This window comes from Mesoplodon bidens (genome assembly GCF_964165515.1).
Source record: "Mesoplodon bidens genome assembly, chromosome: 1".
NCBI classification, from domain to species: Eukaryota; Metazoa; Chordata; class Mammalia; order Artiodactyla; family Ziphiidae; genus Mesoplodon; species Mesoplodon bidens.
In genome coordinates, this window is record NC_138176.1 from 179,043,325 (window position 1) to 179,070,303 (window position 26,979).

Sequence of the window (26,979 nt, forward strand, 5' to 3'; positions counted from 1 at the left end):
TAGGATGGTCATTTTAAAAATAATAATTCTTCCATTCTGTGAGCATGTTATATCTTTCCATATATTTGCTTGTTTTTCCATTTCTCTCATAAATATCTTAAAGTTTTCAGAGTACAAGTCTTGTACTTTTTTGGTTAGATTTATTCCTAGGTATTTTATTCTTTTTGATGCAGTTGTAAATGGGATTGTTTAAATTTATCTTTCTGATAGTTCACTATTAGTGTGTTGAAATGCAACAGGTTTTTGTGTATTAATTTTGTATCCTGCAACTTTATTGAATTCATTGATGATCTCTAGTAGTTTTCTGGTAGCATCCTTAGGATTTTCTATGTATAGTATCATGTTATCTGCAATGACAGTGACAGTTTTACTTCTTCCTTTCCAATCTGGATTCATTTTATTTCCTTTTTTTGTCTGTTTTGGCTAGGACTTCCAAAACTATGTTGAATAAAAATGGTGAGAGGGGGCATCTTTGTCTTGTTCCTGATCTTAGAGGAAATGCTTTCAGCTTTTCACCATTGAGTATAATGTTGGCTGTGGGTTTGTCATATATGGCCTTATTATGTTGAGTATGTTCCCTCTAAGCCCACTGTTTTGAGAGTTTTTGTTAATCATAAATGGATGTTGAATTTTGTCAAAGGCTTTTTCCTGTATCTGTTGAGATGATAATATGATTTTTATTTTTCAGTTTGTTAATGTGGTGTATCACGTTGATTGACTTGTAGATATTGACCATCCTTGCATCCCTGGGATAAGTCCTGCTTGATCACAGTTTATGATCCTTTTAAAGTGTTGTTGGATTCGGTTTGCTAATATTCTGTTGAGGCTTTTTGCACCTGTGTTCATTGGCGATATTGGCCTGAAATTTTCTTTTTATGTGGTGATTTGTCTGATTTTGGTCAAAGTGATGCTGGCCTCATAGAATGAGTTGAGAAGTTTTCCTTCCTCTTCACTTTTTTTGGGATTGTTTGAGAAACATAGGTAATATAACTCTTTAAATGTTTGGTAGAAGGTAATATAACTCTTTAAATGTTTGGTAGAATTCACCTGTGAAGCTGTTTGGTCCTTGACTTTTGTTTGTTATGAGTTTTGGGGTTTTTTTTAAATTACTGATTCAGTTTCATTATTGGTAATCCATCTGTTCATATTTTCAATTTTTCCTGATTCAGTTTTGGGAGATTGCATGTTTCTAGGAATTTATCCATTTCCTCGAGGTTGTCCATTTGACTGGCTATAATTGTTCATAGTAATCTCGTATGATCATTTGTACTTCTGTGGTATTGTTTGTAACTTCTCTTCTTTCATTTCTGATTTTATTTGTTTGGGCTTATCAATTTTGTTTATTTTTTCCAGGAACCAGCTCTTAGTTTCATTGGTCTTTTCTATTTATTGTATTATTATTATTATTAGTTTCTATTTCATTTAATTATGCTCTATTCCTCATGATTTCTTCCCTTCTAACTTTGGGTTTTGTTTGTTCCATTTTTCTAGTTACTTTAGGTATAAGCTTAGATTGTTTATTTGGGATTTTTCTTATTTCCTGAGGTAGGCTTGTATTACTATACAATTCCCTCTTAGAACTGCTTTTGCTGCATCCCATATATTTTGGGTCGTTATGTTTTTGTCTTCATTTGTCTCCAGGTATTTTTTGATTTCCTCTTTGATTTCTTCAGGGACCCATTGGTTATTGGGTAGCATGTTGTTTAGACCCCACCTGTTAGTATTTTTTGTACTTTTTTTCTTGAAGTGGTTTCTCAGTTACTATTTATTATCATTATTAACCAAGAAATGAACATTTTGGAATTTGTAGTTTATAAGTTCATACCATGATGACAGAAATAAATTTCAAAGACAATGGTCTGTCAAAGGTGGAATAAAAAAAGCAATGGGTGCAAAATAGATTTAGAAGATGAAGTCATCGTTAAGTATAAATGTGACAAAAGAAAAGGAAAGAATCAGGGAATCATAGTTATAAACTCTAGAAGTATAAGCAATATGCAGTTGTTTTATTTTTCAAAAAACCTTAGGACATTGAATATTAGTATTGTTCATAAAGCTTCAGGATATTGAAAATGATTTTTTGGTTTACTGTGCCTGCTTTTGACTGCATTTAAAAATGAATAGGGAACACCTTAGAATCATTAACAAAATGAACATGATTGTGAGACAAATGCAAAAATGTTGAGGCTTCATAACATAAGGGAAAAAACATGGATGAGTTCCTGTCTTTAAATGAAGACTAAGTAATGATGGCCAGAAGTCCTACCATTCACGTTCTCTGTCTCCTAAGAGGCTCAAACAAGAAGAGGCTTAAGTCACACTTGAGACTTTTGTTTTATGTTAGGAAGAATCTCTTGACTGTGGAAGTGATTAAATAGTGGAACAGGATGCCAAGAAATGTTGGGGAATCTCCTCTTGGAGACCTTCAAAGTAGACTTGACATTCATCCCTGTTTCCCAGGGTTAGTGTGCTGTCAGAATATTTATTCAGGTGTATCCTGTTTAAGATTTACTGTTCAAGGTAAGTAACTACGATTAAATAGAAAGCATCCTTGTTATCCTATCTCAAGATACTTTTCATTGTTTAAAACACCCTGTAGTATTTTTCCATTATATTTTCTTCCAGCTCCTTTGCTAGGCTTAATCACCTATCATTATGTCAGTCCAAACGCTGGGACAAGATTATAAAAACACAGTTGATTCAAAGAGAGAAGCTAAGTGGCAGAGGTAACCTTCAGAAACTAAAAAACTAAATGCTAGTTCAGTTTAGATAATTTTGTAGATGGAGTTTCAGCTGCATGCTTATTCCTTGTCTTAAAAATCAGGTTGTGGTTGTATGTGTGTGTGTTTGTTTAATTAACTCCACTAGCATTCTATTGTACTGTTTTTACATACTCATTTACAAGCCTGTCTTCTCTACTAGTCTTTTTCCTTGAGAACAGAGTAAGTGTCTTTCATTTTAGTGTCTGTTGTTCAAGAACAATATTCCTTGACACAGTATTTCTCACATGGTTGGTGAGAAATGTTTATTATACCAAAGGATAGTGTCTGGTTAATACCCAGATACTATAGGCATCTTTATTTGGATTGTCAATTTTCCTCAAAGGCATGTTTAGCTCCTCAACCAAATGTACTCAAATATTGAATCATTCTCTTTTTCATTAATCTTACTTAGGCGCTTCCATGTCATTCTCTAGTCTTAACCCCAAATTTAAAGCCCCAAGTTAAAAAGAATTGTACTGCGTAAGGAGAAACGTTTTTTGAGGAAGAAAACAATAATCATAAAGATTAAAGATGGTCATCATAGAAGTGGGAAGTAAACTTAGGGTTTCTACTATGGCAGTTTATACTATGTGTGATTCTAAAATATAACTGCTATGTATGAAGGAAAGCTCACAAAAAATGGGTTTGGTGGGATCTGCTTAGTTTGTATCCTGATAAATGCAAAATAGTCCAATAGCAATTTAAAAATGCTAAATTTAAGTGCCAAATGCAAAAAATCTTTATTTGGAGGAAGAGATTAAAATACATCCTGAATACATTCCTAATAATTAAACATATATATGTAATATAAAAATATACACATTATATATAGGTATACACTGATATTCTGTGTACTTTTTATCTTTCCAATACAGATATGAATATCATTGGGCAGATGGAACAAACATAAAGAAGCCTATTAAGTGCTCTGCACCAAAGTACATTGATTACCTGATGACTTGGGTTCAGGACCAGTTGGATGATGAGACATTATTTCCATCAAAAATTGGTATAGTTGTTTAACTGGGATCCATCATGACTTATCTAATTTCATGTGTTTCTAGGGCTTATTGCCTCTCTATTCCAGGACCCATGTTGGATTACCATACCTATCAAAATATTGCTAATCTTACGTACTTGAAAGTGTCTATCTTTTTCATACCAAGTTTATCATGAACATTAGGTAAACCTCCTTATAATTTTAAACAGTAAGAAGATCGGTATATCTTGGATAGTAACAAATCTGGCCTGTGCTAGGGAAAAAAAAAACTGTCATTGGGTAAGCAGCCAATATCATCTGCTATAGTCATATCCATTTCTTGTTTAGGAAGGGAGTTTATATGACTTCAAAACAGTTTTACCTTATATTTGTGGCAAAGAGGGCATTTGTATTCATGACCCATGGTGTGAACCTTGCAGGCTGTGAAATCAGGCTAGGTGAGAAGAAAACAAGAAGATTTGACAGGTTGGCCTGTCATCAACTGAGTGACTTTTATATATGCTGACCTTTTAAAGGGCTGACCTTTCAAGTGGAAATTATTTACATTTAGACAGTTCATATGACTTTACTGTGTCAAACTCCTTACAACTGTGTTTTCTGAAAAAATTAAGAATTTGCTCTTTTTCAACTTTTTGACTGTATTTTATGCTTTTTTAGTTTTGGGGAGAAGGATATAGTGGAGGAGACAGCAATGTGTAAATAGTTGTTGTTATGGCTTGTTTTAAACACATTCATTGAATGCTTTAACTACTTTGGAGCCTTTGTAATAAAAGGTCTATTTTTCAAGACTGCATTACTTGTATACATAGTAATGGTTTGGGATAAGTGCCCTCATCTTATCTTTTATCTTCATAATATAATTTTTAACTTTTAATTTTAACCCAATTTCAGGCTTCTAGAAAATTTGTAAGAATTGTGCAATATGATTTATTATTGTGCAGTAATAAGAATTGTCCCTATGTATCCTTCTTCCAGATTTTTTAGTTGCCAACATTTTAACGCATTTGCTTTCTCTCTCTCTCTCTCTCTCTCTCTCTCTCCCTCTCCCTCTCCCTCTCCCTCTCCCTCTCTCTCCCTCCTTCCCCACTCCACATTCTTTTCTTTTTCCTGAACTGTTTGAGAGTAAGTTGCAATTATGATGCACCTTTATCTGTATGTGCTTCAATTGTATTTCCTTAGAAAAATCACAGTATAACTGTCAGAATCAGGAAATTAACACCAGTACAATACTACTGTCTAATTTACAAATCTTATTCAGATTTTTCAAAAATTTCCAATAATATCCTTTAGAGCAAAAGAAAATGTTTGACATTTATTTTCATTCATTGTCATGTCTCTTTAGCCCCCTTTAATGTGGAATATGTGTATTTCTCAGGCTTTTTTGGTCTTTTCATGACACTGACATTTTTGAAGAGTGTAAGCATACTATTTCATATAGTGTCCCTTCATTTTGGGAGACACTTATGTACCCCAAAATGTCTTATGTTTTCTTGTGATCTATAATATTTTTAAATGGGCAGTAGGCAATGTGATGACATTGAACCCAGTAGTACCAGTATTTACCTTGTGTTTTGCCAATCTGGATCATTTAGCCACTTTAACAAAGGATGTAGACTTTTGTATTTTTCTAGTTTTTTATTTGTTTAATGCTGTAAAAATGCTCTAATTCATAAAACAAGTCTCTCTAATTGAGCAGAGACTGCAGCTAATTTCAGGGTAAATGTAGACCTGGTGTAGTAATGAAATAATTTCTATAGAAAAAAATATGAAAATGTATTGCAGGCATTTTAAACAAAACTAAACATAGTAATACATTATTTGTGTTCAGCATAAGAAATCTGAGGATCTGAATATGCATTTTGGTTCCATTACCGTCTTAGACATTCATTTGTTTCATTTTGGTAAAGTGGTGGTATATTAGAGGCCTAAAGGGCTAAACTGAAGACAAATTCTTATTCCACAGAAGCATTGAAGTTTATTTTCATTCATTATATGTTGAGAACTTTTGAAAAGTACAATGGGTATTTTAAGTAGTCATTCATAAATAGTTCTTATTTTCAGCCTTGTCTTGGTCATTTATATTGCCATTTGCTGATAATGCCTTGTTCTCTTCTTGTTAATAGAGGGGGTTGTTTATCTATTTACTAGGTGTCCCGTTTCCGAAGAATTTCATGTCTGTGGCAAAAACTATACTGAAACGCCTCTTTAGGGTTTATGCTCACATTTATCATCAGCATTTTGACCCTGTGATCCAGCTGCAGGAGGAAGCACATCTCAATACATCTTTCAAGCACTTTATTTTTTTTGTCCAGGTAAGTTGGATTAGGAGATCTTTTTTTGCTCAGAAAAAGCAGTTATCTACAGAGTTATGAGGTGAATACTACATCCATACTGTCAGGATAAAATTTGCTATATCTCTCTAGTCTTCATCCTCTTTTTTTTCTGCGGTACGCGGGCCTCTCACTATTGTGGCCTCTCCCGCTGCGGAGCACAGGCTCCGGACGCACGGGCTCAGCGGCCATGGCTCACGGGCCCAGCTGCTCTGTGGCATGTGGGATCTTCCTGGACCGGGGCACGAACCCATGTGCCCTGCATCGGCAGGCGGACCCTCAACCACTGCGCCACCAGGGAAGCCCTAGTCTTCATCCTCTTTAATACTTGCCATGATGATAAAGATTGGCCTTCAGTTTCTGAATTCCATTGCAAATCTACAGTGAATCTGAGAGGTCTTACCTTAGATTTGCTTCAGTTAACAGGCCATAATGGAGCTGCTGAATAAAGAACCTGGCTAGTTTGGTAAACATGTAGATGAACTTGGTCTTGAGCACTCCTACTGCTGTTAACCCTCAATTCCTGTCTGCTCTGGATCTTTTTTTAGCATACTTCGGCATGGAAATGGACTCTAAATATCATACCTTTTTTCCTCCTGTTTAAAACCATATTCTGAGTAATTTTTGAATTAGGTACTGTCCCATTATTCCAAAGGGGAAAAAAATGTCCCAAAGAGTGTTGAAGTTCCAGAGGTCCATTAATTTTTGATCTGAATCCTTAGTTGACCTCCTCCTCCTTCTCTCTTTATTTCTCAGAGAATGGGCCTTAGAGATGTAGACTAAAAGGAGTGAGGCTATTCTTGTCCTGCTATAATAATTAGAGAGCTAAAAGGTAGGAGTGAAAAAGAGGTAGAAATGCAGAAGCTGAGCAGCTATTTTTCGGTGGAGTTTGGAGAAGTGAGTTGGTAGGCAGGAGAGGTCCAAAGCTTGAATCTGTGTTGTTTTTGTATATCTGTGGGCGTAAACTTATAAATACCTTTCCCATGTCCCATCTCCACAAAGAAAAATGTGTTTATTTTCCCTCTATACACACTCCTCATAATGAGGACACACATTTTGTATCTTAATTTCACCTATATAAACAAATTTTAGGAGATAGTAACTTGCCAAAACTGTTGCCCTGAGCAATTATTTTACTATGGTATCCCATCTGTAGACACCAATAGAAACAAAATGTTATCCTAAAATTTGCATCTGTACTTTGGTTTAGGCAGAACATGATTGCTTGAGGTTTTAGTGGTTTGGGAGAGGATATTCTCCCACCAGAATGTTTAGTTTTACCTTATTATATGATCTTAAAGTACACTGTATCTCCTAACTCCTAGCAAAATAGTAAGGGATTGATATGTTGCATTTACCACATCTGAGCCTAGTTACATCTCAGGACACTGTGACCTTCTTAAAGGTGGGTCCATTAGTTATACAGTATCACCGCTTCTTTGAGTGAGAGTGGCCTCTGCCCTGGGCCTCACAATTTAGAAGTTCTGCTCTGGCCCTTCCCCATACTCCTCCCCACATGGAGTGAGAAGTCCATAGGGCCAAGAACATACCTACATAGATCCCTTCTGGTATGTGTTTGGATATCTGAGATTCAGAATTCCCTGCCCGCATGGTCTCAAGTGTATTGCCAGGGTTTGCATGGATCTTTTCCTTTGGTCCGTTCTTTTAAGGGAAGGCCATATCTCTGATAGCCAGACCTAAGGGATAGCCAGATGGCAGCTGTTGGTGAGTGTGTGTGGACATTTCCTTTATAAGCCTGTCAGGGTGTCCACACTCCTGCACGTGAGACCCATTGAAGTACAGGATGGAGCTGCGGTTTGGTAGATCAGGGAGGTTTGCTGAGGGCCAGGGACTGGCTCTCCTCATGTCATGACTTTCCAGTGTAGACTGAGGAGTCTTAAGAATTCTAAATTTGAATCTGCTTTCCTGGCTACTATGGTGTGTTTGTTAAGGTAGGAGAATCGAACATATATAACGATATATTAGCTTAATGTAAAATACAGTAATTTAGTCATGTGATATATATCCATTTGTGCTCTTGGTCCAGACCCCACAAGTCTTAGTGGTAGACTTGCTACTGAGTGCCCCTTAATGCCTTTCTATTACTTACTGCAGTGCTTGGCATGTGATGGATGCTAATAAATGAGTGAAATTGTGAGCTCAGAATGCCCCACTGTGACAGAGTATCAAAAGATCAGAAGTATCAACAGCCACTTTTTTTTTTTTTTTTTTTTGTGGTACGTGGGCCTCTCACTGTTGTGGCCTCTCCCGTTGTGGATCACAGGCTCCGGACGCGCAGGCTCAGCGGCCATGGCTCGTGGGCCTAGCCGCTCCGCGAACAGCCACTTTTTATTAGCCTTATAATTTATAGTTCAGAGGAAATCTGTTCATAATTGAATTTCAGAATGACAGTGGTAGAACTTCTAAAGAAGCACAATTTAAATCCAGGCTTTCTTACTTGTTCTTTACAGGATTTATTTATCATCTGTGGAGTCCACATTATTCATGTTATTTTCATACCACATTATATGGTAGCTTGCAGATACGTTAGTTAATAACATAAACTAACTTTTTTACTCTTCATATAATGCTGAAATTTGCCTGAGATTTTTTTTGATCCCTGCTTGGTTGACTATATCTAAATGGTGCCCTGGTTATTCTTTTTAACAGGAAGCAGCAACTCCCATTTATTGAGCGTTTACTTTGTGCCAGGGATTACATGAAGTGGTTAACATACAGTATCACATTTAGTCCCCATAATAGTCTTATGAGGTAATATACCCTAATATTATTACAGATGTAAAATATAATATCAGAAGTGGTTAAGTGATTTACCTAAGACACAGAGGTAGGGAATAGAAAACATTTTCTTGAAAAAAAGATTTGACTTTTATTTACTTTAAAAGCTAATATCCAACAAATGTTAATGGAAATCTGTTTTGGAATGAGATGTAAATAATATGTTTCTGCTATTTCTTCTGCCTTTGTCATACATAGGAATTCAACCTTATTGACAGAAGAGAACTTGCACCACTCCAGGAACTGATTGAAAAACTCACCTCAAAGGACAGATAAAAGGATGCAGATGTGTGCAAATTATTCCTCAAATGAAGCTGTGTGGAGTGAATTTGGATTTTGTTTTATTTTATTTTTATCTTGGTTGTTTTTATGTTAGGTTTGGGGGGCTTGTTTGGGTTCCTTTTTCTTTATCCTGAATAAATGAAACCGTATACTATGGCTAGAGGAAGGCAAGAACCATTCTGTATTCAGTTGATAGGGGTAAATTTTGTCTTAGTGGCATACAGTATTTTTTTTAACTTGGGGAATTTTTGATAATATATGTTGAAAGAAATGCTTATTGATTGGACTGCTGATGGATGGGGGTTCTCCATTGTGTAAATTGTGGTTGATCTTTGAAGTCCCCAAAAGTCTTATGTTTTCAAGTGCCTTGGCAGGCTCATTTCTGAGGTGCAAAGCACAGACATAGAATTGAACAGGGCTTGAAACAATATTAGGATTACTACCCAGGGCACTTACTGATGCATGTTTCAAAATACCTATTGATAAAAGCCATAGTTTACCTAAATTGGTGATCTCCAGCTTTTACTACATTAAAGAAACACAGTTTGTAAAGGTGTGCATGTAGAGCATAAAAAATTAGTATTTCTTAATTATTTTTGATATTGATAGTAATTCTGTTCAACAGATGATTAAAGTTCTACAAGCAGGTCTTTTCCATCTCTTGATATCTGTGATATTGAAACTTGAAGATGTTGAAATGTAATACCGATTACATTTTGGCTTCTTTCTACATGTTAACTGCACTGTAGGTGTAAAAATTCAGGTTATATATAGGTTTGCCATCTTCAGAGATGATGCTGAACTGTGAGGTTTCTTAGCAATTGCCAAATGAGCCATAAATCTGCAGAATCCCCTTCTACTTTGAAGAGGAGGTGATAGGAGTGTGTGTTTGTTTGCAGGGGGTTAGTTTGAATGGTGCGTTATAGATGGGATTAAGTACAGGGAGTCAAGTTCAAGAAAGTCCTTTCTCAAAACTCTTGAATAGAATGGCATGAATATTTTAATCAATATCTTGTAAGCAAAGTCTTAGAGACTTCCTTTTAGGAATCAATTTCCATGAGAAGTTAAACATAAATGACTAATTTTAGATATAGACATAAACATGGAATTTAAGGACTGTTTGGGGAAATTGATCACTTTACAGCATTTCCATTCAGTGAATGGAGCTGGTGTTTGTCTGTCATTTTAAAATGATACAGTACCTTCTTTACTTGTTATAGGCCCAACTTGAAGCATTCTGACTTCTGATTTTTCCACTGTGAAAGGAAATCTTTCTTTGCAGTGATATCAGATAATGAAAGTGCTAAAGTAGTAGTTATTAACTTTTACATTTTTTTTTGCTATGACTTTCTAGTCAACTATTCCCATAAGTAAAAAGTTCAGAAACTTAGTTTTTAAAATAAATGTTAACATTTTTCACTTTAGTTTTACTCTTGCGAAGTATCCTTTTTAGACTTCTAGTTTTAATTTTGTCATTTCTGGTAAATCTGTTTCCTTCAGTTAGAAATATATACTCTTCCTTTGTTAGGATTATATACGTTTTTCCTTGTAGAATAGAAATCTTAGTCTGAAATTGTATAGACTAAAAACAGTATAAAAGAATCTAAAATGAAATCAGTTTGTTTTTGCCATTAACAAGTAGAATAGTGATACAATTTAATGCCATTACAATTATGATCAGTAGAAACTGGCTTTTTCTCATTTCTACCAATCATTCTCCAAGTACCAACAGTAGAAAGTAACAGGAGAGCCTGGCAGAGGCAAATATATTGGACATTCATTGGTCATATAAACTGTAATGAGAACTAGCTGATTTCCTTAAAACAAATATATAATATCAGCCACTGTGGGTTGATTCAGAAACAAAATCTGGCATCTAGTGATTTGGGGTCCTATCTATTTAGGCAGATGAAACATATGATTATTCAAATAGTCTTCCAATACTGCATTTGACTTCATATCAACCTAGTAATAAAGGGGTTGCAATAGCCAAGTGTGGAGAGACAAGTGAAACATTGTTTTTGCTCATTTAAGCCTTATACAGTAGTACACTGTACAAATGTTATTATAAATTAATGTTTAGTAGTTGGACTTACTTTTCCACTCTATGTAGATAGGAGTTTCTTATCACTGTGCCAGAATCTCAGGTGCTTGCTTCTGAGTATTCCTTTAAACAGAGGTATTGGGAAGTAAGGAAATATGTATGTGTATATATATGGTAACAAAGTAGAGACATTCTCCCAGGGAGAGTCCTGGCATTGTGCGTGGTGTTACATGGCTGCAAATAGGGAAACACGAGAGCATGTGAGAAATAACTGACTTAATAAAAAGGTGCTTTGATTCATTTGGTTCCCAGGAGCATTATAGTAAGATGCCTTTTATAAAATAAGGATCAAATCTTGGTTTTACAACATAGTTTGCTTATAAATGTCTATTGGATTCTTTCGAGATTTCTTAATTTGTAAATAACCAGGATAATGATTTCCCCCCTGCTCTTCATACAGAGATATAAAGCAGAAGTTGGTTTTCTCATCTGCTGATGAAAGCATAAAATATAAAGTAGTAAGTTAACATAGTATTGTCACAAAGCTTTGGTTAAGTGTTGATAGGAAGCAAGTTTTAGTAATTCTTTTAAATGACGGTGTAATGGAGATGGAGAGAAATTAATAACACAGTGAAAATCTTTCCATTAGCTGTAGGTGGTGCTACTGGCTTTCATTTACTGGCTTGATTATTCTGTTTCCCATAAAAACCATGGCACTAGGTTGCACTAAAACATTAAGTATGTGTTAGCTGGTAGAGGTTTTTGAGGTCAGTTTACCTTAAATTGAAAGATTTTAGATTGCTATCTCTTCCTACCTTTGTCATTTTTAAATGCTAAATGGTCAGCATAAAATTAAGTAGGAAAAGATATGTTTAGTGTATAATATGTCACAGACTGAGTTACTGCCTGGCTTATCAGGAAAGATAAAGCACTACAATCTCTTATATTCAGGAATTACAGATAATGTGGATATTTATATTTTACATGTAATCACCACACTGCATTTTATGTATTAGCATTTTCCTTGCTTAGGGGAAAATAGCAAAATGACAGATTTCTTTTATACCTTTGTGTACACCCTCTCTGAGAGAGTTTTTGATAACCACTGAAATGGTAAAATATGTGAGATAAAATTATTAAGTTGTAGGACTTCCTTTTAAGATAAATAAGTCATACCTTGAACATCTCAAATGAGAGTTGATCTTCAGAGTAGTTTCTTTGGGAGTACTACTTATTCCAGCTATGCTGCAAAGGTGTAACGTTTCTGGAACACTTTCAGTGATGCCTTGAGAATTGGTTTGTGACTATGCAAGAAAATCTGTTTTATCATTTCAGTTGCACCGAAAACTTTTCTGGAAGCTTAATATGACCTATCTCATTCACCAAAACAACTCTACTTTGGCTGTTTTCTTAGAACTAAACTATTAAGGAAGTTCAAAAGAATATGCCATAGGCTCTGAATTAGCAGAAGAGAATGTTTTGAGCACTGATTTGTAACATCATTTAATAAAAAAATAGTTTCCTGATGTCACTGCTTTGAAGTAGGCAGTATTGTTTGGATGTACAAGTTTTATTTTATTTTTTAAATTTAGTTTAATTACCTTACAGTTAAATATAATAGTTTACAAAACCAAAGTCTTTTTCTTATTTTCTATTTTTGGTCCATTTTCCTGATAACTTTTGGATTATATCTTGAGTACTGTAGGGTAGTTTTGATTGAAGGTATATTAAAAATAATGGATCCAATATTTAAGATAGAAGTAGCTTAAGGAAGCAGCAACCTTTACCTCCATGCTTTTTTTTTTTTAACTTATTTTCACGCAAATGAACAATTTGAATTTAAAGACTGGAGATCATTGTAAAAAGAAATTGGAATACAGTTTATATATTAATTACGCTGAATTTAAGTCTGTGTGTCACAGTAAAATATTTCAAATTGTATAATCATTTCATATGTGATTTATAACTTTAACATTTTGAATGTCTTTTTAAAAGATATGAGACAAGAAGTATATTTGAAAATGTCACTGCATACCAAGAGGAAAACTTACCATATTTTGAAACTTATCTGGGATATTAAAGAATATACCAATTCCTAGAAACACTATTCTAGATCTATACTTTAAGGACCGCTCCTAAAATGATTTAAATATCAGCGTTTTGTCATAATATTAAGTTTCACCATAGGAATTACAGTTGTTGAGCTATCAGTTTAATGGTATATGAGATAACTATTTAGAGCTAAAGCTATTTCATGATTTAATGGAAAAGTTTAATTTTAAGATATAATAACAATTCTGACTGCAGACAATTTGAATTTTTGAGGCTCTCCTAATTGGCTAATTATAGAGGAAAATTCATTTTGAAGGTATAAAACTATGCTGCATGTCTGCCAGTTGTAGCTGAACTGATACTTAAATTTTGACAAAAGAGAGAAAATACAGATTAAAATACTGAGTACTCTCAGTTTTGCAAGTGTGATACAAATTTCCTTTTCTGCATATAATACTACACAGTAGAAAAATTTGGATTAGAATCCTCAAAGATAGTGAAATCACTGGCCTTCCCAAGCTTATGTTTACTTGTCATCTCCTTCTCCTTGGAGGTAAATTACTTCCTTACTGGTGTTGACTTTCCATATACTCCTCCCTCCCCCATCTCACAACACACACACACACACACACACACAGACGAAAAGCAAAACAGATTGATTATATAGATCCTCACTGTTAGTGATTCTGAAGTGATTGCTGTCAATACGTAGGTTGCACCTGGAGTGTTGGATGATACAATTTACATAAGCATTTTTGGTTTGTTTTGGTTGACAGCTTTCTTTAAATTACATCACTGAAGCTGAGATTACTAGAGATATAAATTTAAATCTTTTATTAATATTTAATTTCTGTTATATATTATTAAATTCTTATATGTGTGGGTGTTTCTTACAGGTTTGCAGGTTTTCATTTTTTGTTTGTTTACTTAATTGTGCAAGTTGTAAAATAGATTCTCGCATTTTCATTTTAAGAACACTTTTCTCCTTAAATTGTTCTGCAGAGATAACTGTTTTTAGGGGAATAGTTTTTTAGAGCCACTAAATTGTATTAGTTATTTTTGTACATGCATTACTAGGGTGGTAAGGACACTAATCTTGTGGGGAAAACTTAAATTTGTTTTATTTGAACTTTCCCTATACATTATTACTAAAAATTATCTAGGAACAGCAACATGAAATCTAGGTTGAGAGAGAATACAATAAACATGAGAATACTTAAAGTTTTAATAGAATCATTTCTAAGGACAAAACCAGAAGAATACTGCCAGTGCCATAAATGGAAGCGTGAGGCAGCATTTACACTGTGCAACTGTTGCAGAGAATGAGTAAGACAGGATCCTGCGCTAATGGAGATGGACAATTTCTCTCTATTAAAGTAGCTGAATCTAAAACATGAAATGCAACATGGGGGCTATATTGTAAACTGTGCCAAGATTACTCAAATTGTAGCTACTTTTGATCAGACTTCAACTGTTCTATCGTTTTTGTTTTAAAAGGGGATACTGAGGGAATTCCCTGGCAGTTCAGTGGTTAAGACTTGGCGCTTTCACTGCTGGAGGCCCAAGTTCTATCCCTGGTCAGGGAACTAAGATCTCACAAGCCATGTAGTGTGGCAAAAACTAAAAAATAAAAGGGGATACTGAATGTCAGAAAATCTGTAATATGTTTTAATGGAGAGATGTAAATAATGTATACAGACTTGTATGTGATGGGGATTGGAAATATTTAAATTCTAGGGGTTTTTTTCTTTAAAGGAAGAAACTGAATGTTTATTTAAAAAATAATAAATAGTTATGTTTGGCCATGAATCCTGACTTTGCATTACTGTTTATTTTTGCTGTAGGTGTTCCCACACTTCACAGATTCCTAGAGAAATATTGAAGGGTATATGAAATATGTTGAACATTTAAAACTTGTTAGGCATTATTTTTTATAATGCTCACAACAACCCTGGAAGTTAGTGGCTCAGTGTCTTCTATACCAGAAAACTAAAGTTTAGAAATTATAGAAGTCACTGATTAGGGCTAGGGTGTGAAAACCCAAATATGCTTGACCTTGAGGCCAGTGGTTTTGTTTATTTTCTTTAAATATACTATTACCATGAGAATAATTAGCAAAATAATTATTTGTTCACCTTTCCATTAAGCTTTTATCTAATATTTTGTCTTCATTACAGACTATTAAAGAATACAGTATGGGAGAATCCTCATTTTACCCTGATACCTAAGTTCCAAAAGGAAATGTGTATTTTAGAGTATTCTTAGAGTATCATTATTTAGAGGTATTTATGTTTAGAGGAAATTGTGTTTAGACCATTAGGTTGAGAGTATTTTGATGGTAGTAGCCATAGTTGCCCAGTGTCACTAATTGGTATTTGAGATGAAGACTAGGAGTAGAAAATGCTAGTCCATGCTGATGTGGACTGTGTCTGCATGCTTTGCTTCTAATGTACTGAATTTATATGGTTCTTTATAATATTGTATGGAATGATGCATTTTGGTAATAGGTTCTAAATTATTTCTTTAATGCTTGAACAGCCATGCTTCATAGATACTGTTACAAACAGCATAATGATTATAGTGTCATGTTTTCTTGATGACTTAAGTTCACCTTTACAAGTATGCAGCAAAATATAGGTTCCTTTGCTAAGGAGCTATATAGGGCTGCTGGCTTGCTCCTATGCCCTGCTAGTATGTTATTTTGCTGCCATACTTCAGACTTGCTGGAAGCACTCTGACTCCCAATCTTGCTGTTATGATGGCTTCTGCATCCTTGCGTTTTCTAGGCAGTAATGAAGGTTGCAAGTAGAAATTTAAAAGCAAGTTTATTAAGTTGATAAATATCCTTTTACAGAAGTTGTTGGGTTGGTGTACACAAATGCAGGGCCCGTGTAACCACTACTTATCAATGTTCAAGACCTCTTATTTTTTCAGCCTTTGTTCTCATTTTCTCAGTTGGTTTAGAGTTTTATTTATTTATTTATTTGGCTGTGCTGGGTCTTAGTTGCGGCACACGGAAATTTTTTTTTTTTTTTTAGTTGCGCATGTGGGCTTTTATTTGGGGCATGCGGGATCTAGTTCCCTGACCAGGGATCGAACCCGCGCCCCCTGCATTGGGAGCTCGGAGTCTTAACCACTGGACCACCAGGGAAATCCCTAGAGTTTTCTTAATAAACTTGTATGTTATCAGTTAGGAGACACTGTCTCATTCTTTAGTTATACCAGCATTCCCGCTGGAGAAAAGGAATTCCTAAATTGAAGGAGTAGTAAAATTTCTGGGAAGGAAGGGTTAAGATGGTAGCATGCTCACACCGGATTGAGTGCTCTAATACAGAGGTCCGCAGCCTTTTTGGCACCAGGGACCGGTTTTGTGGAAGACAATTTTTCCACAGACAGGGGACGGGGGAGCGGGAGTGGGGATCAGGCGGTAATGTGAGCAATGGGGAGTGATGGGGAGTGGCAGATGAAGCTTCCCTTGCTCACCTGCCATTCACCTCCTGCTGTGCAGCCGGGTTCCTAACAGGGGGTTGGGGACCCCTGCTCTAATACCCTGTATTTTATCTGTAATTCCAAAATCTGAAACGCTCAGAAAACAAAGTATTTTCTTGAATTCACTGCAAACTTAACCTGATCTGAGGTTAATAGTCTTTATTCTACTTAATGTGAAAACATGTTTCACTGCAAAATGTTAGTATACTTAACACTTTGGCAGTAGGGTGAGGAATGGTTACATAATATATGTGGTATATAATTAGATTTCTTTTCTAAATTCCAAAATTAAAAAAAATTATTTACTTGGTTGTGCTGGGTCTTAGTTGTGGCAGGTGGGCTCCCTAGTTGTGGCAGGTGGGCTCCTTAGTTGTGGCATGCAAACTCTTAATTGTGGCATGCATGTGGGATCTAGTTCCCGGAGCAAGGATTGAACCCAAGGCCCCTGCATTGGGAGCGCGGAGTCTTATCCACTGCACCACCAGGGAAGTCCCATAAATTCCAAAATTTTAAAAATTCTGAAACAGAGTTGACTACAAGAGTTTCAGATAAGGGGTTGTGGACAAAAATCAGGGAGGTACTTTTGAGAGTGCTTTTCTCTAGTCTCTTTCTTGTGTTATCGACTGGTTATGCACCATAATGGGAAATTATGCTGAAATTGATGTAAAAAGAGCTAGGTTTCCTGTTTCCCCATTTGTATTTTTGAGGTACACTCTTCAGCTTGGAGGAACTCAAGTTCTCACAGCCAGACACTGGCAGAACTGGGATTTGAAACCAGTCTTTAATTTTCCAGTGCTTAAACTCTCAATCACTGCACTATACAGGTACTTCTTTTGTGGTTTTTGTTTTTGTTTAGTTGTTTTTTGTCTGGTTTGGTTTGGTGGAGGGGGAACCACACTTGGAGATTTCTAATCCTCAGCCTCAAACATCTTTGTCAGATCCACATGGGACTTACTGAGTTCCACTTTCCTCCTGTTGAAGGTCTCAGAGACTTAGCTTGCCTTATTACTCTCTCAGTAGCTGCCAAAACCCTTACCATTACATGTTTTTTTCCCCCAAGTATGGGTGTGGAATATAATACCTAGTAGCAGGAATTCCCTGGCAGTCCAGTGGTTAGGACTTTGAGCTTCCACTGCTGGGGGCCTGGGTTTGATCCCTGGTTGGGGAACTAAGATCCCGCAGTCTGCTCAGTGGGACCAAAAAACAATAAAACAAAAACCTAGTAGCTTCCCCAGCTTCCTTTCCATCCCCATGACAAGTATTCAGGCCTTTTTCATTTCAAGGATCCTGCTACTAATTACTGTGGGGATAAACAAAAGTAATATACATAAAATACTACCATAATGAAATAGGGAATTTACAAAAAATGATTTTTTCTGTTTTCATCCTAGAGTTCCCCATGGAATCACATTTTGATTTCTGCCTTCTATTTCTGAGAACAGATTCACCATTTACCCCCTTCTTCTTACTCCACCTTTTGATGCATTTCAGGTCTGATGTTGGTTGTAAGGTAGAAAGGAATAATAGGGCCTTTGCTTTATGTAGACAATTTGAACTTGGGAACTTCCAGACTGGGGAGTGGCCTGTTTACTAGGTCTTTACCATGATTAAAAATGAATTCCTCTGGGCGTTTCTACACTGCATTTGTCCCCAGCTAGATGAGTCATCTAGCAGAGGACATGGCACATAAGAAGGCATTCAAAAATTCAACATACATTTGTTAACTATGTGCTAGGTGTAGGGTATGCAGATTTAATTAAGCTTATAGTCATGCTGAACAGAAACCTACCCAGTGTGGTAACTTCTTCACAGCATTGTAGGGCAGAGAAATTTTCCCTCTTCAGGTGCTGGTCTAATAATGAAATTGACATAAGATTAACAGGAGAAAAACATTTAATTACATACGGGAGCCCCATAAAAATGTAAGACTCAATGAAATGACTAAAGCAGGAAGCTTTTATATCTTTTAGACAAAGAAACAATACATTTGTGATGAATTGACAAGACGAAGGGGTTTGGGCCTGGTGTAGTAAATTGTTGAAGCAGTAACAAGGTTTATTTATCCAGCCTTCTCTGCCCTAAATTCCCAGTCTCTGGCGATAGGATGCCTTCTACCCTCCTGGTACAGGGAAGGTAACTTTTATATGGGAGAGTTAGCCCCCGCCTTCAGGAGGAACAAAGGATGGTCAGAGTGTCCTTATTTAATTCAAAGTAATATGCCAAAGTGGCAAATTTGGGGTGGCACCTTCTGCTCCCCTTCAGCATAAATGGGGCATCCCAATCAGGATATGAGAGATCAGAAAAGGCTTCCTGTGGTGTGGCATCTGAATACTTCAATTCCCATCCCAGTTCCACTCACGCTGACTTTGAGACTTTCAACATCCCTCCTCAGTGCCTGTTTCCTCACTGATAAATGGGGCTCATGGTAGGATCTCTGGCACTTGATTGCTAGTTAAGCAATGAAAAACGTTCAAAATAATGTCTGGCACACAGTAAGACTGCAGTACATTCCCAACGCCACCTGGCCTGATGATAGCCTCCAGGCTGCGAACGCAGGGTAATGTGTTTGGTATTCTACTACTCACTGCCTCACCCTTGACAAGTTCAAAGTTTCAAGTCCAACCAACTCGGTCCAGACGCTCAGAACCCACAAACCCCACGGGACAAACGAGTTCCCCAAAGCCCGGCCCACTCCTGGTGACGAGGGCAGGTGGCGACCTCTACCCTCGAGCGCCTTTTGTCCTTGGGCACCCGCCGGGATTCCCACAAGATTCAGGAAACGCTCCCTGCCACCGCTTTCTGGGCAGAGATGCGCCTGCGCGCGCGCGGCCCCGCCCCCCCCGCTCCCCGTGACCCTTCGTGCTGGGCGCGCACGCAGGGGCCCCGCGCGAGGCGGGCTCTGGCGGAGGGGCCCAGGAGGGATCAAAGGTTTAGGGGAAGGCGGGGGCGTGGCTTCCCCGCTGGGCGGGCGGCCACTTCACAGTCCCGCCTCCGTCGGCAGCTTCAGCCGCGCGCCAAAATCAAACCCGGGTACCCGCCGGCCAGAGACCCTGCTGTTTAAGGAGAGCTTCGCGGCGGCGGCGGCCCAGTCGCGCACACCTTCGGCCACCTCCCAGCCCTCCCTGCCCGACGCGCTCGGGGCCGCCACAAGACGAGGCATGGCCACCCCACCCAAGAGGAGCTGCCCATCTCCCGCGGCCAGCTCTGAGGGGACCCGCATCAAGAAAATTTCCGTCGAAGGGAACATCGGTAAGGAGCCTCGGGAAGTGTTGGTCCCAAAGCAGGAGTAGTCGCGGCAGCGGCGGCTGAAGCGCCCCTTCGCTTCATCCCTGCTGCTCCTCATTGAGGGCTTTCCTCCCAGCCTGCTCCTGTGCTTGCAGACGCGCCCTCAAATTCCCCAGCCGCCGAAAGCACCCGTCTCTTGCCTCTCCAGCTTCCCTCCCGTGCCACGAGGGTGTTCGTGACCCCTGGGCGTCTGGCGGTGGGCCTAGGCCTGCGGGCCTTGTGAGGCGTGCTTGGGGTCCCTTTCATCCTCTTTGTTTGGCAAGGGTTTTGTTTTTGCGGTGTGTGGTGGGTTTTTTTTGGATGTGTCTGGTATGTCATTTCTTGAGGTGCAATATACATGTTAAAGGATCCCTTTTTAGGTATACCCCTCTATGAGGTTTGACAAACATACAATGTTTTACTACCACCAAGATCAAGATTCAGAACATTTCCATCCCTGCAGAAAGTTCCCTCTTGCTTCTTTATAGTCAGTCTCCTCTCCATTTCTATCCCCTGGCAAGCAGTGATCTGATTTCTAATCCTGTAAGTTTTGCCTTTTGCAGAATGTCATATAAATGGATTCATAGAGTATGTAGCCTTTTGTGTCTTGCTTCTCTAGTTTACCATAATGCTTTTACATTTATTCATGTTGCTTGTATCTGTGGTTTGTTCTTTTTTGTTTCTGAGTAGTATTCCACTGCACGGATATACCACAGTTTCTCTCTCCCAATTGTGGACATTTGGATTGTTTCCAGTATTTAGATTTTGAATAAAACTGCTGTAAACATTCAAGTACAAGGAAAGAATTTTTAAATGATCTTAGCGGAAGGAGTTCCTCACTCCCTACCCAACATCCAAGTAAACATTGTGTTATGATTCAAAGACCACTGCTATTTCTGTTCTTAACCCAGACGTCATTTTGCAAGATACATGAGAACTTCCGATTCTTCTCTGTTTCCTACCACAGGAAACCTATGCCTGGTACTTCCTGTTTTGGTAGGATTTTGTTTTTTTTGGTTCCAAGTTAGGTACTGGCCATTCATGCATACAGCAAATTTTAATTCTTACCATGCTGAAACACTTGTACTTCTTTAAAAAGGCAAGGCAGGGGCTTCCCTGGTGGCGCAGGGGTTGAGAGTCCGCCTGCCGATGCAGGGGACACGGGTTCGTGCCCCAGTCCGGGAAGATCCCACATGCCACGGAGCGGCTGGGCCCATAAGCCATGGCCGCTGAGCCTACGCGTCCGGAGCCTGTGCTCCGCAACGGGAGAGGCCACAACAGTGAGAGGCCCGCGTACCAAAAAAAAAAAAAAAAAAAAAAAAAAGGCAAGGCAAACAGGTGCTTTAGCAGCATTCCAAGGAATAGAAAAAGCTGAACACCAGTGGGAAAGATCAATGGAATAGACTCTCATTTCTTCTTAGCTGGATAAGTTCTTTGAAGGTGAATGTTTACTAGTATGATTCCTCACAGCTACTTATTGGATCTAGAAGACAATGTATCAAGACAGGAGAAAGTAGATGAACAAAACCTTTCAAAAGTAAATTTGAATGAACAATGTCTCAGATTTATACCACAATCCCTTCCCTTTCCTAAATCCACTGAAGCAATGTATCATATCTGGAAATTTACTTCCTTCCAAGCATCTTTAATCTTCTCAGCACGTAAAATAATTTCCTAATATGTCACCCCCTCTCCAGTTTCTCAAAATTCTTCCAGAGCAGTCTTTCTGTATACAAATGTGATTGTGTTATCCCTTGCTTAAGATTCTCTGACCTCCCCATTACCTACACTGGAAGGAGCTGCAAACTGATGGCCTGCATTTACACAATATTGGCCTGCCCAAATTAGAAAAAAGCATTTTTTATTAGTTGCTAGCATTTACAAATGTTGAGATTTCCCATAAACATCTAGATTCTTGGCTTCTCTTGAAAAATCTGAAGATCTGGTAGCACTGTGTTTCTGTAAGAGAACCATTTGCTCTTTAGATGGGATATGTCACTTACCACTTAACTGTTTTCCCTGACACTGCAGCTTTGTCATTTGCTGTTTTTTAATGCTCTTATACTGTTGTTCATGTGCCCTCCGCCTTATTTGCCAGACCCAAATAAGCTATATATGTACAAATTGCTAATCTGTGTATAGAAGACTATTTCATGATTCCTCTATTTTCTAAAAATTTGAACTTTAACTGGTCATTTTCATTTCATACTCATGTAACTTGTTTTCTCATGTTCTCTAACTAAAATACTCTCTTATGTTAGATTTTGGAGTCCTTACCTACTTCTCATCTTAATGGTCTGTATAGAATGATTTTTGGCATCATTATGCCTACTTGGCATTAATAATTTTGTTAGGTCCCATGACTTTTTAAAGTATTAACATCAGTGTCCTTGGTTCTTGTTCTCCTTTGCCTTCCTAGAATTTTAATTTATTAATTAGCTTATTTTCAAGCTCTCCATTTCCTCCCCAAAAGTTAAGGAACTGGATATTAGTCTGATTGGGAACTGCAGGTAACTATTTTTACACTGCTTGAACTAAAGAGTAATTTTAGAGAGTAACTGTTATTACTCTTAAAATTTCAGAGTATGACCACATGAACTTTTTCTGTTTGTAAGCAGTATCAGAAGAAAGCTGAATGCTCTAGCCTTAAGTGCTTTCAGACTCTAGCTGATGGCTGGTGTTTTAATGTGTTCCTTGGGTGCTCTTTCTGAACATCATGTTTTCCTTCCTTCTTCCATCTAGCTCAGTGAATGTCTGGTGAACGTTTTACATGCTTCCATTCACTTCTTCTAAATGGCTTACAGTTTCTGTGCTTACCCTCTTCACATGAAATCTGTGGTCCACCAGTGTTTTTCCTATGATTAAACCTCATGGTCATCTAGTTTATCCTTAAAAGTTTTTTGCCTGTCCTCTGGTGGTAATATGACTTTTGTGTTTTGCTTCTTAACTCTTCTCTCTGTGTTACCTTCTGATTGACCCTCCCTCTTTTTTTTTTTTTTCTTTTCTATCGACGTTTGTAATGTTTTAGGTTTGATTATAGTTCTTCAAGTCAAAGGTGAGTTCTTTTTGCCCTCTTTGGATCCAGTTTATAAGGAAGAGGAGGCTTTGCTTCAGTTGCTTTTTTTATATGTTTATCTATGTGCGTGTGCATTTGTATTCATATATATATATAGAGAGAGAAAACATCATGCTGACCAGAGATGACTAATATAATCACATTTGGTGACTTCATGTAGGAAGGGTGTGGTGGTCATTAAGAGTATTGTTAAACCCTGTCAAATTCTAGGTCAAGACTTTTCCTACTATTAAATTGAATGAATTCCCAGATTTTTTTTTTTTTTTTTTTTTTTTGCGGTACGTGGACCTCTCACTGTTGTGGCCTCTCCCGTTGCAGAGCACAGGCTCCGGATGCGCAGGCTCAGCGGCCGTGGCTCACGGGCCTAGCCGCTCCGTGACATGTGGGATCTTCCCAGACTGGGGCAGGAACCCGTGTTCCCTGCATTGGCAGGCGGACTCTCAACCACTGTGCCACTAGGGAAGTCCTCCCAGATAATTTTTTTTTTTTTTTTTTTTTGCGGTATGCGGGCCTCTCACTGTTGTGGCCTCTCCCGTTGCGGAGCACAGGCTCCGGATGCGCAGGCTCAGCGGCCATGGCTCACGGGCCCAGCCGCTCCGCGGCATATGGGATCCTCCCGGACCGGGGCACGAACCCGTATCCCCTGCATCGGCAGGCGGACTCTCAACCACTGCGCCACCAGGGAGGCCCCCAGATAATTTTAAAATAGTGAATATAATGTCTTGGTTACACCCAAACTGTTTTCTTTTTTTCCTTCTAGATATCTCAGAAACTAGTGAACGATCAGGTAGAATGAAGTCTATACAACTTTTTTTTTTTTTTTTAAGGAGTTTGATAGAGTGCACAGAACCATAAAAGTGAAGCAGAAAAAACATGGCTGTTGCTTGTAGGAAGTGTTTTGCAAAAATATTTTTATAGTTTCTGTTAGCCATAGTGTTGTATGATAATTAGTGTCATATAATAATAATCATATTATTTCCCATCCTAAAACTCTGGGAATTGAATGCTTTTTTTTTTTTTTTTTTTTTTCCCTGGCCACACTGCTTGGCTTGTTGAATCTTAGTTCCCCGACCAGGGATTGAACCCTGGCCCTCGGCAGTGAGAGCTCAGAGTCCTAACTACTGGACCACCAGGGAATTCCCTGGCGGCATCTTTGTATTAATTTTGTGGTTTATTTGGTTGTTTCTAGATTGGTTTTAGATAGGAAAAACCTGAGTTTGTTTGTAAACTGAATGAATAGAGCCAGTAGAGAGGAAAATTTTGAAAATGCAAGAGCCTGGAATGACTGTCACTGTTGTGATGGTTTACTTATTTATCACAGCAGTCTCCATGAGGAGGGTATTATTATTACAGTCTCCATTGTATTATGAGGAAACAGGCTCTGAGAGGTTCAGTGACTTGCCCAAAATTACATACCTAATTAAGTGGGAGAATAGCCTTAACCACTTTCCACAGTTATCTCTGTTTTGTTAAGGAAAGTAAGTCTAGGACTAGAATTTTTACTTTTTTTTTTTTTTTTTTTTGCGGGATCTTAGTTCCCCGACCAGACCAGGGATGGGACCCATCCCCCCTGAATTGGAAGTGCGGAGTTCTAACCACTGGACCTCCAGGGAATTCCCTAGAATTTTAAAAATTCTGTTCCATGGCTTTGGTAAACTAAAAGCAGTAACAAACAAGTGAGCTTAATACAGGTGGGCAGGGATCCTTTTACTTTTCATTTAAAGAAAGTCTAAAAGAGAAAGTTTAGAAAATCAAATGCTTTTCTTTTTTGTATTGTTTGCTATTATAAATTTTGTAAAAGCTGATGGCTGTCTTGGCATTTTTTTCCTGATAAATTTCCTTCCTCAGTTTCACTTTTCCTCTCACAACAGCTGCGGGGAAGTCAACATTTGTGAATATCCTTAAAAAAGTCTGTGAGGATTGGGAAGTGGTTCCTGAACCTGTTGCCAGGTGGTGCAATGTTCAAAGTACTCAGGATGAATTTGAGGTATGAAAATAAACTTTATTTAATAAAATAAAAAATTTTGATTTAGAGAACAGTTGTATTCTTGGATTTTGTTTTGTTTTGTTTTGTTTTGTTTCCTTTTGCAATAAAACTTTCAAATATAGGGCTTCCCTGGTGGTACAGTGGTTAAGAATCCTTCTGCCAGTGCAGGGAGCACGGGTTCAAGCCCTGGTCCTGGAAGATTCCACATGCCACGGAGCAACGAACTACTGTTCGTTGTACGCTGTTCGTTGTACGCCTGTACGCCACAACTACTGAGCCTGTGCTCTGGAGCCCGCAAGCCACAACTACTGAGCCCGTGTGCCTAGAACCTGTGCTCCACAGCAAGAGAAGCCACTGCAATGAGAAGCCCGCACACTGCAATGAAGAGCAGCCCCTGCTCGCCACAACTGGAGAAAGCCTGCACGCAGCAGCAAAGACCCCACGCAGCCAAAAATAAATAAATTTAAAAACAAACAAACAAACTTTCAAATATAGCTCTAGGTCTGTATCTTCATTTGGGCAGTAGTCGTGGAAGTATATGTATATGTATAACACGCATTGAACTATGCACTTAAGATTATGCACTCCATTGCATCTAAGTAGAATTTTTAAAGTTTTGAAAAATTAATTAAAATGTTGGTTTTTTTTTTTTTTTTTTTTTTTTTTGCGGTATGCGGACCTCTCACTGTTGTGGCCTCTCCCGTTGCGGAGCACAGGCTCCGGATGCACAGGCTCAGCGGCCATGGCTCACGGGCCCACCCGCTCCGCGGCATGTGGGATCTTCCTGGACCGGGGCATGAACCCGTGTACCCTACATCGGCAGGTGGACTCTCAACCACTGTGCCACCGGGGAAGCCCAAAATGTTTATTTATTTATTTTTTTTAAAGAAGATGTTGGAGGTAGGAGTTTATTAATTAATTAATTAATTATTTTTTGCTGTGTTGGGTCTTTGTTTCTGTGCAAGGGCTTTCTCTAGTTGTGGCAAGCGGGGGCCACTCTTCATCGTGGTAAGTGGGCCTCTCACTATCGCCTCTCTTGTTGCGGAGCACAGGCTCCAGACGCGCAGGCTCAGCGGCCATGGCTCACGGGCCCACCCGCTCCGTGGCATGTGGGACCCTCCCAGACCAGGGCTCGAACCCGTGTCCCTTGTATTAGCAGGCAGATTCTCAGCCACTGCGCCACCAGGGAAGCCCAATTAAAACGTTTTTAAAAAATCTAATTGGGGCTTCCCTGGTGGCACAGTGGTTGAGAGTCCACCTGCCGATGCAGGGGACACAGGTTCGTGCCCCGGTCCTGGAAGTTCCCACATGCCGTGGAGCGGCTGGGCCCATGAGCCATGGCCGCTGAGCCTGCGCATCTGGAGCCTGTCCTCTGCAGCCGGAGAGGCCACAACAGTGAGAGGCCCCCATTCCCCCCCCCAAAAAAAAAATCTAATTGTAAGTTAAATTTCTTGCGTGGCTTTTTACATTTTGTTTAAAAATAGGTAAATAAGAAAAGCAAAAACAGCTACCCAATAGCTGAATTTTACTAGTTTATTTCTCAGGACTTTTGTCTTAGAGACAGCCATTATTTTTGTACTTTCGTTCTTGTCAGACTTTCACCCTGGACACAAGTTTCAATTTCCCAGAACTTTCCATCCTACACTGCAAATGAGAAAGAGGGCATAATCGTTAAATTCCATTCTTTACAGCAAACTTTATTGTATGTGTATGAAGAAGAGAGATCTGATTGCTAAGATTTTTGTTTCTGGAGAAATGAGAATTGAAATTGAAAGCAGCATAGCAGAAACAGAAAGATGGAAATGTGTGCTAGAAACTTGCTTTGTTAGGTCTGAGGAGAACAGAGAGGTTTTGAAAAAGAAATGTCTAATTTTAAAAGTTTAGCTGTTGGTCT

The 26,979-nt window shown here is 38.3% G+C and overlaps 2 protein-coding genes across 3 annotated transcripts in view; both read left to right on the forward strand.

The window, feature by feature from the left end:
- Positions 1-10,579, forward strand: part of MOB1B (MOB kinase activator 1B) — a 63,097-nt gene extending 52,518 nt beyond the window's left edge. The window contains exons 5-7 of the mRNA XM_081248808.1: positions 3,638-3,771; positions 5,911-6,074; positions 9,090-10,579. Of these exons, the coding sequence (XP_081104934.1) occupies positions 3,638-3,771; positions 5,911-6,074; positions 9,090-9,167 (376 nt within the window). The 3' untranslated portion in view covers positions 9,168-10,579. The remainder of the gene's footprint in view (positions 1-3,637; positions 3,772-5,910; positions 6,075-9,089) is intronic.
- A 9,070-nt stretch (positions 10,580-19,649) lies between these two features.
- Positions 19,650-26,979, forward strand: part of DCK (deoxycytidine kinase) — a 62,024-nt gene continuing 54,694 nt past the window's right edge. Inside the window, exons 1-2 of one of the 2 annotated variants that reach the window (XM_081232615.1) lie at positions 19,650-20,007; positions 24,970-25,085. In XM_081232615.1, coding sequence (XP_081088741.1) covers positions 19,917-20,007; positions 24,970-25,085 — 207 coding nt within the window. In that variant the 5' untranslated portion in view covers positions 19,650-19,916. The remainder of the gene's footprint in view (positions 20,008-24,969; positions 25,086-26,979) is intronic. The other variant, XM_081232616.1, reaches the window with a different exon arrangement.